General features: G+C 42.3%; 1 protein-coding gene across 4 annotated transcripts in view; it reads left to right on the top strand.

Moving 5' to 3' along the window:
• Positions 1-24,885, top strand: part of rbms3 (RNA binding motif, single stranded interacting protein) — a 253,939-nt gene that overhangs the window by 102,643 nt on the left and 126,411 nt on the right. For 3 of the 4 annotated variants that reach the window (XM_070921153.1, XM_070921154.1, XM_070921155.1), the window contains one exon: positions 8,856-9,013. In XM_070921153.1, coding sequence (XP_070777254.1) covers positions 8,856-9,013 — 158 coding nt within the window. Of the gene's footprint in view, positions 1-8,855; positions 9,014-24,885 lie in introns of those variants that run through there. The other variant, XM_070921156.1, reaches the window with a different exon arrangement.

Raw genomic sequence — 24,885 nt, forward strand, 5'->3', positions numbered from 1 at the left:
TTGATAAAAATCAACCCTAAAATGAGGCAAGCAATATACATAAAAATCAATGGAATGCAAATTGAAATAGGAAAAAAACGATATTGAGTAAATCATTAAAAGCAAATAGTCTAATATTTTACTATTTTCATATTTTTAGTTTGATTTGTTTTTCGTCAAGGTTATGAAGGTATTTCCAGTTTGGATATGAGACTTGGACTGGTTATTGCCTGAATTGCCTCAACTGTCCCCTTGAATCATTGTATCTCTAATAAACTGTGTCAGTGTTGAACCTTTTCTTTCAACACACAAAGCATAGCATGTATGGACATACACACTGTGTTACGCCTGCTGTTAGTGTTAGTGTGCTATCGCATTTACTGAGCTATCCCAGCTCGCAGCAGTCTTTAATGCGTGAAAGTTCTCTGTGTGAGTCTGCTATTTGTAAATGCAATGTTAACATTGCTCAGTTATGCAAACATTACGTAGTATCTTTAACATATGGCACACACTGAGGTCGGTGTCAGGCAGTAACTCATGCACTAGGCTGTTGGGGACCTTTGAGCCTCTTTGCTGCTCCTGCACCAATTACAGCCTTATTTATGAATTTGAGCACTGTTGACCTTCTGGAAAAGGAGACGTAAATTTGTTTGTCTGGTGAACGGCGTAACAAATGGCGTTCTGGGACAAGTCAAGCTTCTTCTCTATCAATCTGTCCCCGGTGTCTCTCTCTCTCTTCTGGCATTCTCCACACTTCAGCAATAACTCTCATTAACTGGTCAGCCGGTCAGCTATCATTTTGAAACGGCGGTCAGTCAACAAGTTTTTGAGGGAGAGGAAAAAAGGAAAAGAGACTCACAGCAGTGTGTTTGTTATTCAGTCTCTCTCTCTCTCTCTCTCTCTCTCTCTCTCTCTCTCTCTCTCTCTCTCTCACTTTCTCTCTCTCTCTCTCTCTCTCTCTCTCTCTGTCTCTCTCTCGCTCTCTCTCTCTCTCTCTCTCTCACTTTCTCGATCCTTTTATGCAGCCTATGGGAGCATTTCAGGGTAGTGTGCCAGCCCATGTGCGTGACTGGATTGGTAGACATTTGTCTCAGTGAGAGACAGGTCACGCTGAAAAAGGGCTAACCCCCCCCCCCCCCCATCCTCCCTCTCCACATCATCCACAGTCCTCTGTTTGTGCATACACTTCCTGTGAAAAACATATCTGACCCCTGAAGAATGTGCCCAATTAGAGACGGAGAGTGTGATGATATTTCTAATATCTGGTGCTGTTTTACACAGAAATGAAGGTTTACTCTGAGGGTCCTCCACCACCAGAGCTCTGGTGTGGGAGGGGCTGTCCAGGCAGCATAATGTTCAAAAGTATGACAATCAGACAATGACCACATCTGTCACAACAGTCATCCTGGGGTGTGGAAAATTGTGATGTGAATTTTTCACTACTTTCAGAAATGTTATAGACTAATTGATTAACTGAGTGAAAAAATGTAGGGTTTGTTTAAATGAGTGACCCTGGGGTCCGGTCGGTAACCATTCATTTGCCTGTGGATCTTAGACACAGTGTATCAGTGGATCAGTTTTGAGACTGTGGGTGCCAGTTCAGGTCAGTCGGAGACCAAAGTTTCTTTCTCCCTTTTTCCAAACCATCCTCTGTCCCTGTCTTTGTAGCTCTGTCTTTAAATGAGTGTCTCTGTCCTCCCACTTCCTCACTCCATCCATCCTGCAGTCTCCACTCCCACACCGGCTAGCTTGCAAAGAGACCCAGCTGGCCATAATGATGACAAATCAGGCCAAATATTTATGTCCATCGAGTTTCACTTTGGCTCTGCCCACGGCTCTTTTCTTACGGATCCCTGTGCGGTGGTCGCAGCCAAACCGTCGTAATCACTCTCCACAAACACCCTTCAGTCCCGGTTATGTCACCTAAACACCAGTGACTGTTAATGTCCGCAGAGAACCAAGTTTATGGTGGTCAGAGGAGTGGTATAAACATAGGAGCTCACAGTGTGCTTATGTAGATTTTTGTGTGGGCCTGGTGACCAACCTGTTCTGGAAATGCGATGTGCGTTGTATCTTCTAGCGGGAAATGTGTGTTTGTCCCAGGTCTTACCCACTTTGCAGAAACTAAACAAGGATCGGAGGTGATGTACGATTTCACTGAGAGAGTTACTCGCTCAAAGTAACATGTTGAAAATAGATTCTTACATTGTTTGAACATGAGGGGCAGTTTGTTACTGCTCAGAAATGTAAAATCAAATATTTTAAAATGTTTAATGCATGACACTATAATTCAATTTTAATCCAAGAGAAAGAAAGCATCTACACAGTGTGTAGCAGAAGAGTAACATTAGAGATGATGACTTGGATATAAAAGGTAGTTTCAAGCTTTTTAATAAGAAATAAGGGGAAACCTGACCTTGTGTTGTTGGAGTCAGTTCCTCAAATTTGTTTTTTAGGAAATAATTCAACAATTTTGTGATACCACAAACTTCCCGTCATCCTTTCTGGAGGAAACACATGGTCATGAGAACTAAGTGGATATTAAACACTTCACCAGTCCTACAGCTTGTGCATGCTTTGCAACCAAGGGCTGTTTAAGAGGTCTCATAGTCAATTTGTAATAATATTATAAAGCATGGAGGCATTATGATATGATGCCTTCCACCTTCTCCTCATGATGTTTCTCCCCTGATAAAACCTGTTTGGAAAAAAAAAAGCTCTTTTCTAGGTCATACGCTTGCATTTTTGTTCCTTGCACATATTTATTTTTAGTCTTCTAACTGTGGTGATTCGTGACTAATTATTGATCCCACAGTACTTCTCCGGATGAGAGTACCAATTCAATTCTTACGAAGAAGTGTAAATAAATGAAACAGCTGAAAAAGGTTCATTTTAAAAAAGCACTGTAATTCCAATTCCATCCTTGTGCTATCTTTGGATGCCAGATTTACAATAAGAAATAACACAGCAGCTTTTTTATAATTAAGCTTTAATATGAACAAGTTGTATTACTTTCTAACATAATGCACCATTTCCGATTGATTTCTTATAGTAAAATGATGCATTTCATGAAACTATTTTCCCATTATGTCACCCCCATTGCAGCTAAAACAGATGACTTAGTGTTTTTAAACAGTAATGCTACATAAAGCACAACTTGTTTACCTTCATATCTCTTGTCCTCTCTGCCTCTCTGTCAGATAATATGTATGCATGCTATCTCTCCCCTCTGGAAAAGGCCTCTTTTTTAACTCTGGGGCTCTGTATTCAGACACGTGGGTCCTGACATGGAAGACAACATACCGCTCTTATCTGCCCCGAAGGGAATGTGAGAGGGGGAGAAAAAAAGAGGGTGGAGAAGAAATATGAAAGGAAGTTGGAGAAAAAGTCAGAGACCAATACAAAGGGCAAGAAAAAGAGAAACAGGAAGAGGGAAAGAGCTCCATCTCCTGCTTTGAGAGATACTGGAGATCGACCAATCAGCATATTTAAAATTAGCCCCCTGCGTCATTGTCCACAGCAGTGTTGGCTCACCACCGCCCCAGATCCCAGGGCTTTTTGTTTTTACTGAGGAAGAAGGTCCACAGGCTAGTGGAAGCCCAGAGAGAATCAGACAGTCAAAATGACTCCTGTACGTTAATCTGTCTTTTTTCTTTAACTCTTTTCTCTCATATTTCCATGTTTTTTTCCTCCTTGCTTTCTTGTTTGGCTGTTCTCATTGGCCTTGGCTTCAACTCCTTCATACCTGTAACTGCGTCTCTCTGCGCTTTTTCTTTCTCTCATCCCCCTTCTCTCCTCCTTGCACTCTCGCCATGCTCCCCCACCCCACCACCACCACTACCACCACCACCACCACCACTGTACAGAGAGCTCTCAGTCTTCCCCATTAGGATACATTTGGCTGTAGAATCAGCAGCGTTGCATTCCCAGGTGAGTTGGGGATGATTTGCTATTCACTCCTCTGGCTATGGGTTTACCTCGACAGGCATAGACAAAGAGAGAAAGAGCGAGGCATGAAAATGAGAGGCAAAAGGAGGACAGGCAGTAGCTCTCTTCCTTCTGTCTTTCAGTGTCCCTCCCTCTTCTCTCGGCATTGAGATGCGGCCGTGGTTCTCAAAACACATGTTTAAGGGCTAAAGGTTTGGAAGCAGCTATCCAGGATGGATGGGGGATTTGTGTTCCTTTCGTGCTTAGAGGCTGTTGTAAACGCAGCCGACCGCTGAGCTAGCTGTTAGTTCTGGCAGTTTGGAAGGGATGCCTCTGGGACTATGCTTGTCTTTAAGAGTCTTTGCAGAGACTTTGCCAGCATGAATTAATGGAGGATGAGCTGAGAGGCTTTTTTCTTCAATTTAAGGAGACTACTTGTCATTTTTTGTGGCAGGTTTTCTTGTGTGTGTGTGTGTCTGACTGGAGTGACTCATTGAACGCAAACACAGGAACACACAGAGCAGGAAATCCACATGCACACATGAACAATGACTCACACACGTGCACCCTCCTGCATGGTGACAGCTGATCTCGAGTAGTGGCGTCCAGGCTGTGGGGGTTTGGGCTGGGTTGGGTTGGTTTACTGATATTGACAACGTGGCCTTGTCTGGCCTCTTGCCAGTGTTGAGCTAGCTCTCGCTGGCTGATCTGGCCTCCTATAAATCAGGGCCAATTACCACGGTGGTGCACAGCCGCCTCTCCTCCAGTCGCAGCCCTGCCCTGCCGAGTGCAGGGAGGAAGGGAGAAAGGCAGGGAAGCCACAGCACTGCTTGTATTCCAATTAATGCTCACTGTTTATATTTACATTGTGTTTCTCACAATATTTTCACATTTTTTATACACGTAAATGACCACCTTGTCTATGATATAATCAACTTGGAACTTTCCAGGTGCTATCTACAGACATGCCATGTCATAAACACGTATGGATACATAAAGATTTCCTACAGTGTAAAGATGCTGTATATACAGTACATGAACATGTAAATAATGATACACACAGTAGGTTCAGGTCTACATATTACTCTCAGTGACAGAGAGGGCTCGCCATGGTCACACAAAAGTGTGTTGTCCGTGTGTGGGTGTGTGAATGTACAGTGCAGCGCTGTATGCCCGCAGCCTATGTAACGTACGCTAGATTTATCATCCTCGCTTAATACACTCATAAACATTCCCTGGCATGTCACGAAGGCTGTGAACCCCCACCCCCCTGCATGGCTGGCTCGGTAAATTGGGCCTGTGTAAACCATTCTGCCCGTCTAAAATACAGTGCGGCAAATTGAAATCCCCAGTAAGCCTCTGTAGCGGCATGTCACAGCTGGGTAGGGAGGAGGGAGAATGAAGGTGTTTCTCATTTACCACCTGGAGGTTTTTGAAGTGTCATAACCAGCTAGTCTCCCACACTCTCTTCTATTTCTCTCTTTAACTCATTTTATGTTGCTTTTTTTGTATTTTTCTCTCCCTCCCTTTCCCACAATCTCCCATTCCCTTTCCTCTCTTGCTGAAATACCCTTTGTCAAGTGCTGTATTCAATCCCCATCATTCTGACACATGAGGCCTGTATTTATTATATATTTGAGAAGCCGGATCTTACAGGCTGACAGGCTGAGGGTAAACAGCAGTCACGGAACCGTCCGGAAAGAGAAACACGCTCGGTTATTAACCTCCGGTGTGGCGACCAGACCAAGAGAGAATTTGATTTAAAACACAATAAAGGGGGAAACAGTTTTGGTGGGAATGTGTGTGTGTGTATGCATGTGTGTTGATGCAACAGCCAATGTGTGCTTGCTAATTTCATTCCCACGCTTGTACAAGTTTACATACTGTCCTACACAAGCATTTGAAGAGCCTGCTCTTTTGGCAGTCCATTTTGCTCATTCTACATATCTAAACGTTTGTACAGTGCAAGAGTAGAAACTCCCTTTGTCCATTTGCCATGAACAGAATAAAAAGAAAAAGAAAAAACACCATTAAATCTTCAAGAATCTGACATTAAACCCACTCACCCCGTCCCACCATCCACCCAACAGTCGGCATTCCTCTGAGACCTTCGACACCCATTCCATTCTTCATCCCGGGGGACTCTTCCGGTCTTTTTCTTTCCCCTTGGATAAGTTCGGTCTCTGCCTTCTCGCCCAACACTGTAAGTAATGGTCTGGTTTTGACCCTCCATGCCTCATTGTGTAAGATTTCAGCTTCTGACCTTAAAAAATGAAAGCAAATCGATAGGGCGGGACACATGAATTCCAAAGCCCAGGATGCAAGCCAAGCCTGGAGCCCAGGGAGGAGGAGGAGGAGGAGGAGGAGGAGGGGGAGGAGGAGGAGGGCTGTGTGTATTACTGAAGGGCTAAAACAAAGAAAGAAAGCCAGAGAAAGAGAGAGAGAGAGGCTTTCAATTAACCTTCAGCGCTGACAGCAACTCTGTGTAGTGCCTCCAGTTTGTGCTGGTGAATTTGTACGTGTCACACAGTATGCTAAGTACTGTGTGTGTAATTTAAGCCACAGTGGACTCGGGAAAAATAAAACGAAGAGGCGAGGGGAAGGGGGACGTAAGGTGAAAGCCTCAAAGTCGAGGCTTGAACTGCAGCTGTGCACATTCCAGTGACTTTGAGTGGGAGAAAATAACTCCCATGGAGCACTCAAGAGATTAAGATTCTTCTATACTACTGCCACTGCATGAAAACGTGAGTTACTGGACACTAGTTATGCTTTTTTCTAGCCTGTGCAAGCAAGACTACCAAAGCAGTAAGAGGCACAATCTGCTGGAGGAGGGGTAAAGTGGAATTTGTGTGTGTGTCTGCGTCCACTTGTCAAAGTTAAAGACTTGACACTTGGACTTGAGTCAGTCAAGTCACAACTTGAGACTTGAACTTTACTGCTGTGGGATTGAATTTACCTGACTTGACGAAAATGTCATGCCTTTATGGAGAGAGCACAGGAAGCGAGGGAGAGAGAAATGCAACAAAGGCTGGCCACAGGGGTTCTGAAGTTTTGATCTGGTAACAAACAATAAAAATAAATAAAACAACAACAGGCCTTCCATAGCCACACATCATGCATATTTAATTATTAGGCCTATGCATAAAAAGTGAGTTAAATGGTCTCAGCTATGTAAAAAAACAGCAAATTGTTCACTTGCTGTTTTAATGGTCACCTGAGAGACTTTCATCATTACTTTGTATTTTACGATGAAGACTTGTGACGTGACGTGAACATGCCCTACTGGACTAGGGACTTGACTTGAGACATGTCAGTTGGAGTTGCCCCAAAGGACTTAAAACAGCTCTAGCGATGGTGCACTGTACATGGCTGTTTTGGCTTCAGTAAAAAGGTGTTTCTGTGTTGTCACGTGGCATAGACGTGTGTACAGTGTGTGTGTGTGTGTCCAGCACAGCGAGTGGCTGCCCATCAGTTCCACTTAGCTCAGCGTGGTAATTGGCCGTCCATTGATGGACGTGGCTCCCTCTTCACGCTCCAGGGACCCCGGCTCTTTGTCTGAGGAGTGGGCGGCAACACGCTGGCATGGCACACACGCTTAAAATAGCGCATCAAATCAGCCATGCTTCGGCAGCCGCTGCTAACGTGTGGGGCGGATTGGAGGGCTAATGGTGTGTGTGTGTGTGTGTATGTGCGTGTTTAACTGTGTGTATGTGTTTTTACGGCATGGTATGAGGTCTTGCGGTTCTCTCTGGGGAGGATAAAGGCTTAATGTGGTTAACTGGAGCTGGTGGTGGTGTTTAGTCATGTCCCCCTCTCTCCCTGTCCATTTTCTTCTTCTCTGTTTCATCCGTCACTCACTTACTTTATTGCAGTGTGCATCGTCTCTTTCTCTCTTCCCTCCTCGCTCACTTTCTTCTAGTGTTTCTCACACTCTCTCTCTTTCCGCTCATGCCCACAGGGCCCTGGTTCTCTCTTTCTGTCACTATGTGCAGTGTCCCTGCAATAGAGATATAAATGGGCTGTGAGCAGGGGGCCCTGACTCCTATACCATAAATCTACGCTAACAGCACAACACGAGGAGAGCAGGAGAGAGGAAAGAGAGGGAGGAGAGGGAAGGGAGGGAAGGGAGGGAATCACATATCTAATACATTTTGAATACATCTTGGAAGATAGAGATTATACAGAAAAAAGTCATATTGAGATGTTTATGAAATAGGCTGGCGAAGATTACTGCATCAAGATATCACACCCTTGGAGGTGTAAATTGACTTACAGTGTAATGAAATTGGTTTTGAGGGTATGAATAGTAAGCAGGAAGTTGCCATCATTTAAAACTGTTATAAGCTGCTGGAAGCCTTATGAACCTTAATTTTAGAGAATTCCCTCGGTAAAATGTTTCCTTAGAATAAAAAATGTAGTAAAGTTTGCACTCTTGACTCTAGTCCCATGTTTAGAAAAAACACCCGCACACTGACAAAGAACTAAAGATGTAATACATTGCTATATACTGTACAAAGGTGGCAAAAAGTGAATTTAAAACTGAATATGTGTCAACTCATCGGAAGAGCTTTTCTGACATTGTGCAGACCTTTTTTCTCTACATGAAAATGTTTTCCCCGCAGTGTATTCGTATTATTTGAGACTGAGGTGTTGGTTTTCTTGAAATTCTGCTAATTAATTTCTGCTGTTGGGTTGAATATTTTCCTCTCTTGGTGACCCTGATCTCATCCTCTCAGTCTTGCAGCCGCTCTAAAATGTCTACTCTCATATTGCACTGACATTGAACTGGTAGTGCCTGCTGTTTCTTCAGAATAATTTTTTTTCCCACTCCTTAAACTTCTTCTTCACCTCTCAGTGTTTTTTAACTCTTTCACTTATCCTTCCATGTTTTCAGAAAGAAACCTGTTTCTAGTTGTTTGTGTTAAATCTTCCTTATCTTCTTTTCCCAGCAGCCCTATGCTCCACCCCCTCATCCCATGGCTCCTCCCAGCCCTAGCACCAACAGCTGCAGCCAGGGAGGGGCAGAGCAGCTGAGTAAGACCAACCTGTATATCCGAGGCCTGCCACCTGGGACCACCGACCAGGACCTCATCAAACTCTGCCAACCGTGAGTACTGGGAACAATTACAGTTAAATACAGAAGTTCCTCTGTCACACTTGCCAATGCCACTATGGGGTGTACTTGGCTATGATGTGCCTCTCATGGCTGTATGTATTTAGCAGTAAATGGTGTACAGAATGCCTCTCTACATTTCTCCAACTCCCAGCTTGCAATGTTACTAGCCTACATAAATGTCATCCACTTCAATTTATTTAATGTGGAAACTTGTTTCCATATTAATCTCTCTCTATAGTCTCTCATGTTAATGTAAACCTTTTAAGAAACAATAATAATAAAAAACGTTGTCATTTTCCCTCTGTTGGAAAGTTGATATTGTATATGATCATTAAGGATCATATATAGAGGTACTAATTAAACTGTCATCTTTAAAAGCATTTAATGGAAACAATATCTTGAAAATGATAAAGATGTTTCATGTAGAGGAAAAACGTTTATGTGCTTGTCCCACAGTCCAAATAAGCGCAATGGGGAGATTACCCTGACAAGATCATATTTCAGTAACTAACAGAATAAATAGCCGACAAACACAAGAGACATTTTGTGTAGACAATGTTGTACTTAGACAAGATGGAAAGCCGATTTGTGTTTGGAAACATTGAAGAATTCACAATAGCTGTAGCTCATGGGCATCACACCATGAAGCTAACGGCCAAGTCAAATGTCAGTCAATGCTGGTCCACCTGGCCACCAGTCGTAGTCAGCTCGCCAGCCCAAAACTGGCTCATTTGTACTGTTTCTGTTTGTTGGCTAATCAGTCACATGCTTAACTAGACCAAACAACTACTTTATCTTTCTTCTTTCAGAAGAAAATATCAAAGAGACCTCATAGACATGTTTCTGCATTATGTACATATTTATGATAAAATATTGTAAAATATTTAAGGTAAGAGGCTGCTGCATACTCTGACACATAATTAGACCCTACTGTTGTCATCTTGATAGACAGGCGTTGCTATATGGACACAAATTACATATTAAAGCTCTTAAATGCCAAACTGATCAAACTAAAAAGTTCACCTCTGAGAAGAAAATTACAGGCTTGAAAAAAGGTCCATGTACAATACCTTGCACACCCCATTAAACTGCTACCAACTGAGTGTTTTTTAGAGACACACACAAAGGTACTCATAAAGCTCTGCCAAATGTTCTTGATAGAGAAAAAACACACACATACACACACACACACCTGCCCGCACACAGCTCAATAAGGCCTAATAAAGCTTAGATTGGCCCACCTCCCCCAGGAATCACAGACCAAGACCTCATCAAGCTGTAACAAACAGTCACAGGGGCTTTCTTTCTCTCTGTGTCTCTGTCTCTCACACACTCTCTCACACACTTACACACACACACACACACACACACACACACACTTACACACACAAGCAGCTTTGTTCAGCTCCATTAGGCCCTTTCACTTCTAAAATGGTGAAAAGGGGGTCAAGATCATTAATGGAGACAGGGCCAGCAGATTGTGAAATACAGGCCATGAGCGAGTCTGTCTGGTTGCATAACCTTTTCTTGGCCATATTTCCAGAAATGTCCTGGTCAAACGCGGCCAATTATTCAATGATCCTTTGGAGACGGGAACATGCTGTCCAGTATATTTGGTAATGCTCCCGGTAGCCGTGTCATAAGTCATGCATTTATTCTTGATACTGACCCATCAAAATTCCATTAGCCTGAGAGGCGGCCCGATAAGATTTGGAAAAGCACTCAGCATTTTGACATTGCATATCTGTCGTTTAGCTCTTGCATTCACCCAGTTGTTCAGAGTTGGACAGTTTCAATTTCATTTCTAATTCCATATGATCTTGAATATTTTGAGCATAACTATTTGGAAGGGCAAACCATGTCGGAGCTTATGTAAAATACCCTGGTAGTGTGCATGCTTGTGACTGTAGATTTGCATTCTAATATATAGCTATTTTTCCTGTGTGCTATGGAAAGCTACTGACTTTGTCTGTTATTGCTTGGATCTGCCTTGCTGTCCTCTAGTGGCTGTCCTCTTGTTAAACTGTTTCCACAGCTCCACCTCTCTCTCTTCTTATGTCTCCCATCCTTCCCTCTGTGTGTATCGCCTGCCTAAGAGCCCCCAAGGTTGCCCGAGGTGTGCTGTGCCAGTGAAAATCCAATGCCACTGAAACTTTAATTAGCCAGACCGTGTTTCAGTGGCAGGCGGGTGGCAGCATTCTAGAAAAGGTCATGCGACTGTTCTGCAGTCTGCAGCACCCTGGGTGCCCCTCAGGTTTTTCCCCAGATGCCTAGTCCCCCTCCAGCACCCAGCACCTCCTCTTCTGGCCCTCAGCCCCATCAGCTCACCCTGATGGGGCTGAGGACCATGTTAAACACAAACCCTAACTAAATGTGACACTATATTTTTTAGAAAAATGCAAAACTGGGGGAGTTTCACTCACATTAGCTGGCTTAGCAACTTTTCATCATTAGTATCATTGGCCTGTCTGCCCTCTCAAGCCTTATTGCGTGTGAACATGAATGTTTTTGTGTGCTCGTACTCTTGCACAGATCCCTGTGAGTGCTGGCAGTGAGACAAATCAAAGCTGATTTTTGGGCCGGGGGTTTGTTGTGTCACACACACATTGAAAAGCAGCTCTTGCCGCCCTGGTTCACCACTATCTCAAAAGCAAACATGCTGCAGCCAAACTGATGCATTCTTGACAACGGGCCATATCGTAGCTGCTGATTGGAGGCTGTTGCACACCGCCTGAGAGATGCCAAAAAAATAAACGCTGTCTACTGTGGTTGTAACCCTGTCCTTGTGAACTCTAATATTTTATTGCCAAGATCCTGTCACATTTTCAGTAATCCTCATCAAGGCCTCCCAACCTCCCAAAGTTCACAGTTTTACAGAAACGCAGAAGTTTATGTCTAAATTTAAACAAATACATCAAATCTACTAACTGTTTGCTCATTTTGGTCAGTGTTAATTCAATTTTATTTTCTCAATATGCAATTTACTGATTATTGATTTAAAATATACATCCAACTGAAGATAATACCGTAAAAATGCAACAGTATTGCAAAATTATTACCGTACATATCATATAATGCAGCCATGTGCTACCCTAGTGTTGGAGGGTTAATAGTAGCTTAGCCTGCTAGCAGCAGGATGTTATGCACGCTCTTTATAGTGATAATATTGCATAAGTACCAAGTACTGTTTGGTGATGCTGACTTTCAGATGCTGACTGTACTTGTCAATGTAGAAGCTGTATCTACAGATGTGATCTGATGTCATTGTTAATACAGAGTGGTTCAGCTGGCTTCCACCCCTAGCCTTACACACCCTGGTAACCAAGCCTTAAGTTGCAGACACACAAACACGCAGTTCACAACAACTGAATATGCGATTATTTGAGTTACCACGGCCAAGAGTTCTTTGTGACCAGCCACCTCCTTCAACCTCCCTGTGGTCACTGGGAGCAAAAGTAAAGACTTGAGAACATCGAAGTTCTCACAGCGGTTGGAGTTACATGCCGAGAGCTGTTGAACGAGTAATTAAATGGATTCGGTGGGTGCTTAATCTCTGTTTTATTCAGCTGGCTGGATGTCGGGTTCTCCGCAGCCGTCAGTGTGATATATGGGCGTAGAGAAGAGGCCAAAAGAGTGGAGTGGGGATTTGTTGGCTAAACACCCAGATAGTGAGAGGCCTTCCCACTTGCCTGGCTGACTGTGTGAGGGGAAGGATGGATGGATGGAGGGATGGATAGAACAGCCGTTACTGTGAGAAAAATTCCTTGGCCTAACCAGCCAGGTTGGGGCACTGGGCCAACCCTGAGCCCAACACCAACCCCATCCAACCCAAAGATGGGTGTAGCCAGCACGGCCAGTACAAGCAACAAAGCCAACGAAGCTAACACAGGCCCCAAACACTTCAGGGCAAAGCAGACTTTATAATCCCATTCACCAGCTAGCTACTAGGCAGCACCCACATTTTTCTTGTTTGCAAGCCACCACCCAGGAGAGGCATAGAGAGGGTGGAAGCAGGTTGTTGGACGAAAGGTTGAAAGGAAGAACAAGAGGAATTTCTTTTTTTTTTCTTTACGAGGGCCCACACCTGGAATAACGGAGACAAAGCAGTTCACATTTTCTCTGCCAGCAGCCCGAATCCATAACTCATACTGCCATCAAAGCAAAGGACCCTAGAGGTCCCTAAAGCCCTAACTCCTTACTCCCCCTTTTCTTCCTCTTCAACGCTACCTCCTTCTCATCTGCTTCTTCCCTTCCCCTTCTTCTCCCTCTGGTTCTCCTCACCCAATTTCAGTTACGGCCGAGCCACAGCTGCGCCCCCAGTCGCACTGGCTTTCGCCTCTGTGGCACGGCCTGATCAAAAGTACAGAGTGAGCCAAATCAAGAGCTAATCACCACCAATTGTCCAAATAACCTTTCCCGTGTGTGCTGAGGGAATGGTGGAGGGAGAGCTGGAGAATGAGAGAGGAGAAGAAGGAGAGAGCCATAAGGTATGCTAAGTAGAGGAACTGAGGGGAAGAGAAGGGAGGGGTGACCCTGGGACCACCTGTTTTTATGGAGCAGAGGCCCAGGCACTCAGCAGTGCCACATTATCCCTAATGACTCTCTGAGGTCCAGTGTTGACATTAGCTGCCTAGCTATCAGAGCCCGCCTGTCCCATGACTCTGTTTCACAAAACTGACAAAGGGGAGAAGTGTTAGCAAAGGCCTCAAAGTGCCAGACTTCCCATCACCCCTCCCACCAGTACAACTGCACTAGAGCCAGAGAACTAGAGCAAGTATTATCTGTCCATTTTAGCTTATCACAAACATGTTGAGATTTCTGTATATATGTAGGCCAATGACAGTGACAAGAATTACAAAAATGCTCAAAGAAAACATTTGATATTCATGATACTAACTACCACCACCAACCACCATTGATTGATTGGATGATTTTATTCATGGCTTTAATGGAGAAAACACTTATTTCCAACATGGTCCCAAGACATTGAAAGACAAAAGAAAAGACAAAGAAGCACTTTTATTATTAGTATTATAGCCGTGCTGAGAATGGACCATTGTTATGTGAGGAGCATACCCATTAATGATACTGTTCATGTACATATCTTATTTCTGCATCATCTGCAGTTGATCTGTTCTAAAGTTTAGCTGTCAAGCCTCTATACCAAGCAGAACATGCATAATGGAAATGACACAAATGATGACACAAGACATTTCTTTACAGAAAAATCGAAAAGCCTTGTTCTGTCAAACAAGAACTTGAGTTTGCTGACACACTTAGGTAACATTTTAGCAGCAATAAATTCACAGGAGAGTGGCTGTTCCAATATTATTTCTAAATGTGAGACACTTGTCTGAGGTACAATTTCAGCTCTATTACAAGAGACTTACAGCATATTGTTCTTGACATCTTCTTCTTAGAGCGATTGAAGTTTATTGTTAGTTGCTTAGTACATATTTTGGTCACAGTTCCTTAAAGAGCAACTTAACACCTCCCTGAAAATCTTTTTTTTTGCTAAGATCCACCGGTTTAATTTGCCTTGCTGCACCGACGTAGAAGTGTACTTTACATCACTGTTGGGTGTGGTTACAGGTGCAACAGAGCACACCTCTGACCACACCCAGGTGACGCAGAGGTGAAACAGAAACGTTCAGCCAGAGGATAATCAAACACTGCCTTTCAGCATGGTGTTAAGTTGCTCTTTATGAACCACATTGTAGACATCCAAAAACATCAAAAATGTTTCTTTATGTTATACGTGTATTGTCATCAGCTTTTTAAATTATCTATATTAGTGTTTGCCTCAAAAATCCAGTATTGATAGAGTTGTAATCCAAAATGCGTGTTGCGTTTTTTTCTCTCTGATTCGTATGTGTCTCTTCTGCTTAATATGTCTCTCCACCTGTCTTTCTGGCCCTCCTAACCCTAACACATCCTACTCTAGTCAACCATGCAGGGTGAAGTTGTGCGTCACTCAGGGCATAAAGAGATAGTGCTGCTTAACCTCTGAAAAGTAGTGAGACAGCCACAGGAATGGCCAAACTAAACTACTCCTACAGCTACAGCTTCATGCTGAGTAGAAGCATCTGCTATTCCTGGAACCAGAACCCTCCATAGCCACTTTTTCTATGTGTGAACGCCTTTCTCGCTCTCTCACTACCCCCCTTTCTGTTTCACTCTCGTCTCTTCTCTCTTTCTTTCTCACTGTTATCCTCTGTTGCACTCACTCTCCATGTGCTCTCTCTCTCATCTGCTCTCTCACATCTCTTCATCATGTTAATCTCTCCACTTCTCTGCTCCAGCAGAAGTGACATAGTCATTTTACTGACCTAAAATGCAACGCCTTTTTCCTCCCCAAACATCGATTTTAGAGAGAGGGTTAGCGGAGAAGCTGATTTGGCCTTAGGCTGGTTCTTTGAATTATTTATCCCCCCATTACTGTATACATGACATGTAGACAGTTTGCCTATTTAGAGGCTGGATAGAGCTTCTCTTCCACTTTTGCACTGAAGTTGACTCTGTTAACAGTTAATGCTCTAACAGTTCTTTTTCATGTATAACATTTTTAGTTTATCAGGTGCTTATTTAATATAAATTTAAGGCTTAGATTCACACGACAGTCAAGTTTTCTGGGTACTTGGCTGTATTTCACCTCAGTTTGCATACAGGAACTAATAGCTTACCCAAAACCATAGCAACCAATCCAGTCGTCGCCGCGACAGGGTCTGTGCAACAGTCTTCTGTGTTTTGCATTTTATCTTGCTCCAGCCATACAGCGGAGGACAGTTTTTAATCTCCAATATAAGCAGCAGCAGAGGCTCTGATACAACAAGACTGATTGACGTGAGGGACAAAACCTGAGATCTCTGGACTCTCTGGCTTTAACTCTCTATCCTTCCCTCCTTCCTCTCCTCTCTTTTCTCCCCATTTCCCTCGACTGACTTTCCCTTTCATTTGAAGCAGTATCTAGAAAGCAGAAGCAGCACCAGCACAGATGAGATGTGTTCATTTGTGCGTGTCAGACAGCAGTGCATGGCATGTGGGTTTGACAGGTTGGACACTTCCAAACAAACAGGGGCGATTCTGCAAGGCTGGCTCTGAAGAAGACTATTGTGTGTGTGTAAGAAAGACAGATTGCAACTAGCTACACTCTGAACAACGCGCTAATGCTGCTCTTTTCTTTTCTTGATGCACACTTTCGGTTAACGTACACTCTACCCGTCTGTAGTTCACTTTCCCCCGGCCCAGTCTCAGGCATCGTGTCTCTGTGGTGAACTTTCTTTATCTGTACATCCTATAAAAAAATCTTATGCCTTATGGCTGTTGATTGCATTTTACAGCTGCTTTTTTCATCATTACAATGATTTTTATTTTAAGCAAATTTCAAGTATAAGAGTTACAATATTAAACAAAAACACCAAGATAAATAAATCAATAAATCATTGATCAAAGAAACAACAAGAATAAAAAACATAATTTATTATTTCTATGCCGTATTGATTCTTGGTTGACAAGGACGTCCTCAGTCCGCTGGTCCGAGTCCAGACGGGTAACAGGGTCAGGCGAACAAGGCACAGAAAGCCACATCTTCTCCAGGACAACATTGTTTAACGAAACAATTTTGAACTTCACGCTAGAACCTATCCATATTTAATCTAATCCAGTCTAAAGTTGTTGATTTCCAACGGTGATTGTCCTCCTGGCCTGCAGCTTGGTAAAATTGAAAACGTTTTTAGAAAACAGACAGACCTTTGCAGTACATGTGCTGGCATTTCAACACAACACTGCATTTGAAAACCGTTCGACAGCCTTCGAGAACACACAAAGTACATTTTTTGTTTGGAGCACTGCTGGCTTTATACCAGAGTTTCGGCATTGGTGTACACTTATGTTATTTTGACCCGTGTTCTCACTTTGGTTGATGACTCACGACTGTGAAGACAGTGCTGTGAAGACAAAGTCTCCAGTTACTTATATGTGTTGGCACTTTGTCTTTAAAATTCTGGGTACTTATACTGCTTTTATCTGTTTTTGTTCTTTCTTGTGTTCTTTTCACTCTTTGTTCCTCTTTTTCTTGCTTTTCTAAAACAGAATTTCCAAATTCACCAAAATTGTTGCTCTCACTTTTAGACTTGTAAAGTAATTGTTCTTAATTGTTTTCTTTCATATTAAAGCAAATACACTCTGTACCTGATCTTTATGAAATTACTTTTACACAGAAGGTAGAGAAACTGTGGTAAATTACTTCCATTTTTCTTGAAATGTATCATTTCATCAAATTTTGAGTTTTGAATTGATTTGATAATAAAAACAGAACATATCATTGATTTTTCATGAGAAAGTTACCCACTAGAGAAGACATAAGTGGAATACATTCAAAGGAATACAAATGGACCAGACTTAGCAGATTGATCCAGTCTCATCCACAGACTAAATTGTGGGAACAATTTGTCTGATGAAGGCTCCATAGCTACTAGAATTTTAAAACTTTCTTTAATTGAAAATCCCCTTAATGCGAAGATGAATTGTTTTAAATTGAACTCCCTAACAATGAATTCTGAACACATGCTAAAACTTTTAAATCACCTTCTTTTCCCTTATAAGTTGCCTGACTGGAGCCCGGTGGCCGTATTGCTGCTTGCAGCTGTAATCTATTTCTATTATGTAGGGAGGTGGGAGAGTTTGAATGGATCTAATCAACTTGTCACCCATTTCGCACTTGCCAGGTAAAATGAATGTTCATGAAAAGAAATCACATCAGTAGGGAAATAAGGAAAATTGAAATCAGAATAGTTGATGACAACTAATGACCACAGCGAATTTGAGCACGGCCAGTTTCAACATACGGGTGTGATGACTGGCCAAGGTACTGCGGTCACACTGTAGGAAATGAATGGACTTCAAGCTGCACCTTGATTATGCTGTTTTTTGTTAACCAGATTATATTTGCGATATTATGATGCCCAAATGTACTATATGTACTGTGGTGTTGCCAATGTGTTTTTTGCCCCGTTATTGTGACATTTGTTGAAGTAGAAAAATAAGAAAAGGAAGAACAAGCACTTCCTTTCTGTTCCAAGATGCTTCCCACATTTAGAGACGCTAAAGGTTTGACAGTAAGCATTTGTAAGTTTACCACAAACCTGCCAAGAAAACACGGGGGAATCCCAGCACCTAAAAAAAAAGAAATTATGAAATTCTGCCAAGAAAAAGATAGAGTGCTAAAGCCAAAAAGGAAACTATCCAATTTGTTGAAGCTTTTTCATTTATTGCTGCTCATCCTTGCCAAGACAATGTTTGGATATTTATTCTGTAATGCTTTTATAATTAAGACACCATTATCCTTTAACAAAACTGTGGAATACTTTTACATACAGCAAAAATTTGTATGTCTGTGCTGTAAAAATGAATCATATCAAATAAGTACATCTGGTAATTTGATTCACCAAGCCAGGCAGCCTTTGATCCAACAAACACGTTTTGTGCTTAAGACAAAGAAGGAGAGGGTTGAAGGTTGACTTTAGACTCACTTAGCTAAAACGTGTCATAGTCTCCATGCAGTTCCATGCTGCGATATAGATAAAGGCCATTACCACCACACTGTCAGCTCAGAGGCTCAGAGGTCATGAGAAGAAGTTACTGATATCAACTCAGAGGTGTTGGACTGAACCACTGCTCTGCTGCCTGTCGGGGTGTCTATCAGGATCATTTTGCAGTCCTCTGTTTATTTCTCTAACTGCGTCTCTCTGTGTATTCATCTGTCTGTCTCTGTCTTTTCTGTCTCTTTCTTCCTTTTTTCTTTGTCGTTGTCCTTTATTGTCATCAGCCTTCTTATTTTAGCCACCAGCCTTCTTCTTATTTTACCTTCTCTAAAAATGTTTGTCATTTATGAATGCTTGGTATTCTGTGCTGCTCTTTCAGCATGCTGTCCTTCCCACTTCCTACTGTCATAATGCTCTTTCCTCTGGGAATCTCTCTTGTTCTCTTTTTACATTTAACAGTACAAACAGAGCATCAATCCACTGACTATTGATCATAAAAGGCTTTGTTAAATAGTAGCTACTCAAAAGCAAATACATTTCAAATTCTTGATCAATAAAGCAGGTGATTACATGCCACAAAAAGACCAGGGCTCAAGATTTGACATTTTGAAAGTTGTCAGTAAACAGTTAAAATACATACACTAATTTCAGTTTTGCTGTTGTGTGTCTCTGGCACTGCTGTCAGTTCAGTGTGTCTTCAGCTCTCACAGTGCAAAACTTTACAGATAAAAAATACATACAAATATATTTGAAGATTAATGTTAGCTCCATCCAAACAGATTTTCAATAGTCACATAGCAACTGCAGCAGCGACAACATTTCACGAAAGCATCTGTTAAATATTTCTATCCAAAAAGATGCCGGGTGGACAGGAGGCCTGACCTCTGTCTGAGCCACAGTGATGTGCGAGCTGTGGGACACGTTAGCTGCTATAAGACAGGGGACGACAGTCAAGTCAAGTTTCCCCTTTTTATCTTTCATATAAAAGTATAAAGAAGTCGTGTTTCTTTCGCATCTTTTTTCTTCTGCTCTGTACTCTCTGTGCGTCTGCCACAGTGACACCTGTCTCTTGCATTAGCATCAAAGACTAAACAAAATAAAACACATCCTATAAAATTGTAGGTTTTGTCAAGTGTTACCAGAATAGGTAGAACTTTCACTATATGTGCAAATACCTTTACTGATCATTGGAGTGAACAAAATACTTGTTCTACCTACTACTGGCTAGAAAACATTGGTGACTTGGCCAAGCCTATTCCAAATCCAAACATGTCATGAAGATGTTCAGCCTGCAGCTGTTCCTTTTACTATGTCCTATTGATGTCTTAAACAACAAGACTTTACAGGAGATTGGCTCATCCTACAAATGTATTATTACTATTTCGTCAGCTGATACTTGTTACAGTTGCTCATTTGTCAGAAATTGGTGTAAAGGTTGTCACTACCTGAACTAATTGATAGAAATAATGTATTTGAATGTTGCTCTGTGCTACTGACAAGGGCAGTGGTATCGCCGTTACGTATTTTTGGAATAAAACAATGTACTTCTTAAGCCTATGAAACCCCTCTGGATAATATTTGCAGCACAGAGCAAATAGTAAATCTGGATGGTGGGTGTCAGCTGCACCTGCTCCTACACAAACTCTTAGTGTGGCACATTTTCTTTTTCAGCAACACTATCTACCTGCTGCTAATTATTCTGGGTAAAGGCCTACAAGAGCTGATAAATTGTATTGTTATTGTTCTCCATAGTGTGCCTTTCGCACCTGCCCCATACCCCCCGCACAGGTGCTCCAAAGGTGCTGAACACGCCTGAAGCATTTCTGCTTTTGTACAATTCCGTCTCACAGCTGAACACAGGAAAGCCTGACCCGATCTGCATGTGTTTCTTTCTTTTGGCTTCTTTTCATTTCATCAAAGATTGGGAACCAGTTTACTCAAATGATCCATATAATATATTCAAGTCCTCATCTGCAGGCACAGATGGACAGTCATACGCAGAGACAGTACATTTGCGCACACACACTCACACCTTACCAAGCATATATACAAAGTCTTTCTGAGAGTACAGATGGGGGAAAGTGATCTCAGATCCTAGTTCAGGTTTTATCTACCTACTGTTCAAGACATTGCCGTGTTGTGTAATGATACACACACAGTCACAAACCTTATGGAGAGTATGTCCAGAGGCTGAGGTCAACACTTGGGTGGTCCGTCCATCCAATCCAGTGCTGTGCTTTCCTGTGTACCAGCAAGACCACAGTGACGTGTTGTGGTTCTGGCCAGCTCTTTCTCTGCCCACATACAGCAAAGAGCCACTTCACTTTCCCAGCTCTGATGACGGAAATGAAATACGCCTGGATCGTTTCATCCAGCAAGAGAGCGAGAAAAGAAAGAAATGCAGCGTTGGGATGTCACTCGTGTACATGCAGCTGCCCTCTTAAAAACGTAGCTGAGCTTTCGGCTCAGCTTCAATTTTATCTCATTTCAGTGCCCAGACAGCTGTCAAACGAATGACATGTTTTACATCCACCACAATTTGTGCATTTTCATCAGCCTAAAATAGCTCATAAAACCTCTTTTTTTACAGGCAGTTTCATTTCTGGCGTCTTCTTTTCTTAGGGTTGATCCGATATTGCATCAGATGATTGCCATGGGATTCCTATTAGGAGGGAGGAGGAAGAGAGAGACAAAAGGAGAGAAATGAAGGATACAGTACAGGAAAGAGAAATGGAGATGGTGGTAAAGATACATTAAGAGAGAGAGAGAGAGGGTGAGCAAGAGAGAGGAGAAGATTTGTGAGGAGGAGGGAGGGCCGAGGGCCAGCGGAGTCAGAGATAAGAGGCTGCAAGAGTGATTGAAATAGGATTAGTGGAGACAGGCTCTGCATCCCGGCCACAGCATCACAGTGTTAAACCTGCGCTTCACAGGGACTGCCTCTGTCACATCAAAGCCTCCCCAGGCCTGCCTGGCAGAGAGGCGAAGGAGCCGCCAGCAGGGTCGACCACAGCCACACACAGCCACACACACACACACACACACACACACACACACACCCACATACATACATACATACATACATACATACATGAACATGCTGATCACATTCTCCATCCATCTCCAATATGTCTCCATTGTGGGCGCAAAGCTGGCTCCTTCCACCTTGCCTTTTCATCTCGCTGCAGTGTCTTTGTGGTGTGCATTTGGACCGTGGAAAGGATGCCTTGATGAGCCATCTTTAACATTTAATGAGGCAAGCAGTGATGAGTTGGCATTGGATAGCTACTGTCTCCTGCTTCCCCAGAGTCCAAACAAAGTTTTAATGAGAACTTTCCCCCAATTTGTGCCAAAAGCACTGAGCTTTTTAACTGCTTCCCAGACTGAAAGCATACAACGTTTTTCACTTAAGTACTGAAGCAGGGCAGACACCTGTGTGCAAATAAACATATAGGCATAAAGGAGCAAACATACTAGCTAGTTGGGGAATAAATCAATATAATATCAATATTGGGAGATAAGATGCAGTGTAATCTCTGACTTGATTATCTTATTATTGACATATATCTTAAATATGGTATTTTCCAGGTGTTTAAGACTGTTTATTTTAAAGTATCACAATTTTTGCCAGTATGACCAGGAGCCAATTTCTGTCAGTAAATCATTAGATAGTTTCTCAGTTGAAGAAAAAAGCCACTAAATCTCAGTATATGTTTGTATTGTATATGTTGATTGAGGATTATATATCCTTATCAGCAATTTTTACCTGTAAATTCCTGTCTAGTTTGTTTCTGAAATACTGCCGTTGCTAACCCAGCTCTGCGTGCTCTCTAATCAAATGAACACTCACTGTTCCATGTCCATCTTGTGTACTTATGCTTGAGAGTGTCTCAGTGTGATCAAACATTGCATGTTAGTCCCATTCTGTTGCAGTAGATTATGAATCCCTATAGCTAAAATGTCCTGTTTATCTGCGAAAGAGAGACAATCCACTGATTGCTGAGTGCTGCCTCTGTGTGTGCATATTTGTGTGTGTGTGTGTGTACTCATGCGGAATCTGTATTTGTGTGTGTGAGCTGGTAGTTTTCCTCTCGGAGCTCATCAGTTCATATCCACCACCCACCCCACCGCAGCATGCAGTAAATAGAGTCTCCGCCACTCGTTGAGAAATGGCACAATTATCCCCTGCTGGTGAAATATGGGCCGGGATGCACCACTGCTTCTTCCCTACAGAATGTGTGTGTGGTTGTGTGTTTATGTGTGTGTGGGGGTGTGTGTGCGCCAAACGTACAGAGCGTAGCTGTCTTTCCTCTGCTCACTCATTGTGATGTGCGTTCAACACACAGGGAATTGTTCTCACTTACGTATTTATGCAGACATGTATACATCACATGCACAAGTGTAATTGTACAAGCCAGGGCGCAGCTGCACACATGCTCACACAAACACAGACAGTATGTGCACACATGCAGATTGACACACAGACACACACATATACTGTACTTACAGTGCTTCTCGCCCTGCACACGGTGCAGCATGTTGCAGTTTTAGCTGAGGCAAGCAGATAGAATAACTCACTGTCAGTCAGTCAGTAAGGTCAATCTTTCAATTCCCAAAAAAATCATGGCCACCCACTGTGCATACATAACAGTGGAATGAAGAATTTTGATACCTTTCAGTTTTACTGGGAGCTGCACCAATGGCATTATGAGCATAGTGGACTTTTGTGGACAGTTTCAGCTTTTGTGTTGGGTTTCACAGAACCAAATACTACATCTTCTACATCTTCTACTTCTTATAAATAGGTTATATAAGAAAAAGAATCCAAAAACTGTGTTTGTAAGTTTTGGGCCTCAAAAATTATATAGACAAATGTGTTTTTTCAAGAGTGTAGTCTTTCAATTTGAGAACGTGACTCATTGATTTTGCAATGCTTTCCCTCAAAAACCAGCCCTAGCATTCAAATAGCCCCTGCTCATGCTTAGATTTACTCTGCTTCTGCTCAGACTGTATGTTTGCACAGATTGAAAAAAAGAATTAAAGCCGTGGAGGGTGGGAGTGAATGAGCCTGCCTGTACAGGACGCTCTAAGAAGTAAAGCGAATGCGCCCGGAACAAGGAAGGGATCATTTCATTGGTCAACACTACACCTGGCATTGTATTGGTTGGGGGATTTTGACAGGGTTATTGCACAAAAAAAATCAGAGAGCTGAGAGCAGACGTTTCACGTGGAGGAGAAGGGCTGAAGCTGGAGCGCAGGAAATATGTTCAAGCAACAAGTGCAAACATACAGTCTGAGCAGAAGCAGAGCAAATCTAAGCGCAAGCGGGGGATATTTGAGTGCAAGGGCAGGGTTTTGAGGGAAAGCATTACAAAATCTGAACGTGAAATCAATAAGTCATGCTCTCAAATTGAAAGACCACGCTCTTGAATCAAGGTAAAAAGCCCCACTGGCAAACAGGACCGGTACCATATATACGTGAACATAGCCCAGGGAAAAAAAAAAAAAAAAATCAGAGGGCACCAGTAGCACCACCCTGCATCCATCTAATTGAACAAACCCCAAACAAGACTATTATTTTTTCAAATATCAAAAGCTAAAATTCATAGATACACATCATCCGATAGAATACTTCTATATAAATCAAACTTAGTCAAAATGATTCAAATACTACAGAAAAATACATTATCAAAGGATTAACCCAATACGTAGAAGTTTAAATACCAATGGATCAATCAATCAAGTGTATGACTATCATACAATAGAAAATTTAAAGAACATCGTATTAGACCTACAAATGTCATTGTGGAAGCAAGAATGTATGCAAGTATGTAATAATCACAAAGGTCAGAAATAATATGTTTAATGTATAAGTTAGAGGTTGAAGTCGCTTGAAGGTGCCTCACCCACAATAACATGAGAAGGCAATCAGCCTGATGAGATGATGATAAAAGAAGATCCACCTTATCGACCAGATGAGGAGGACAATATGATAAAAACATTGATCATCATTCAATCATCTCACCTGGCGCACGAGAGAGAAGTCCTCATTGAGACCTTTTCACTTGAAAGTTTGTGTGTTTTCCTGTCTTACCAAATAGGCTATATCATAAATACCATGCTTGCTTTTTGTTTTAGAAATTGCCAAAATGCAAGTAAACATTAATAATGTGTTCACTCTTCCAAGTGCTAAATAATAGCCAAAAGATGTTGGGTTATCAGAGGCATGTATACTGATAAAACTTCGCTCACCGTGCTTGTACGCTTTTAGACCTTTTGAAAATGTTCAGTGACTCGCTCAAATGTCAGAGGGCTGCACCTTCA

This window comes from Enoplosus armatus, chromosome 16 (assembly GCF_043641665.1).
Source record: "Enoplosus armatus isolate fEnoArm2 chromosome 16, fEnoArm2.hap1, whole genome shotgun sequence".
In the NCBI taxonomy this organism is placed as follows: domain Eukaryota; kingdom Metazoa; phylum Chordata; class Actinopteri; order Centrarchiformes; family Enoplosidae; genus Enoplosus; species Enoplosus armatus.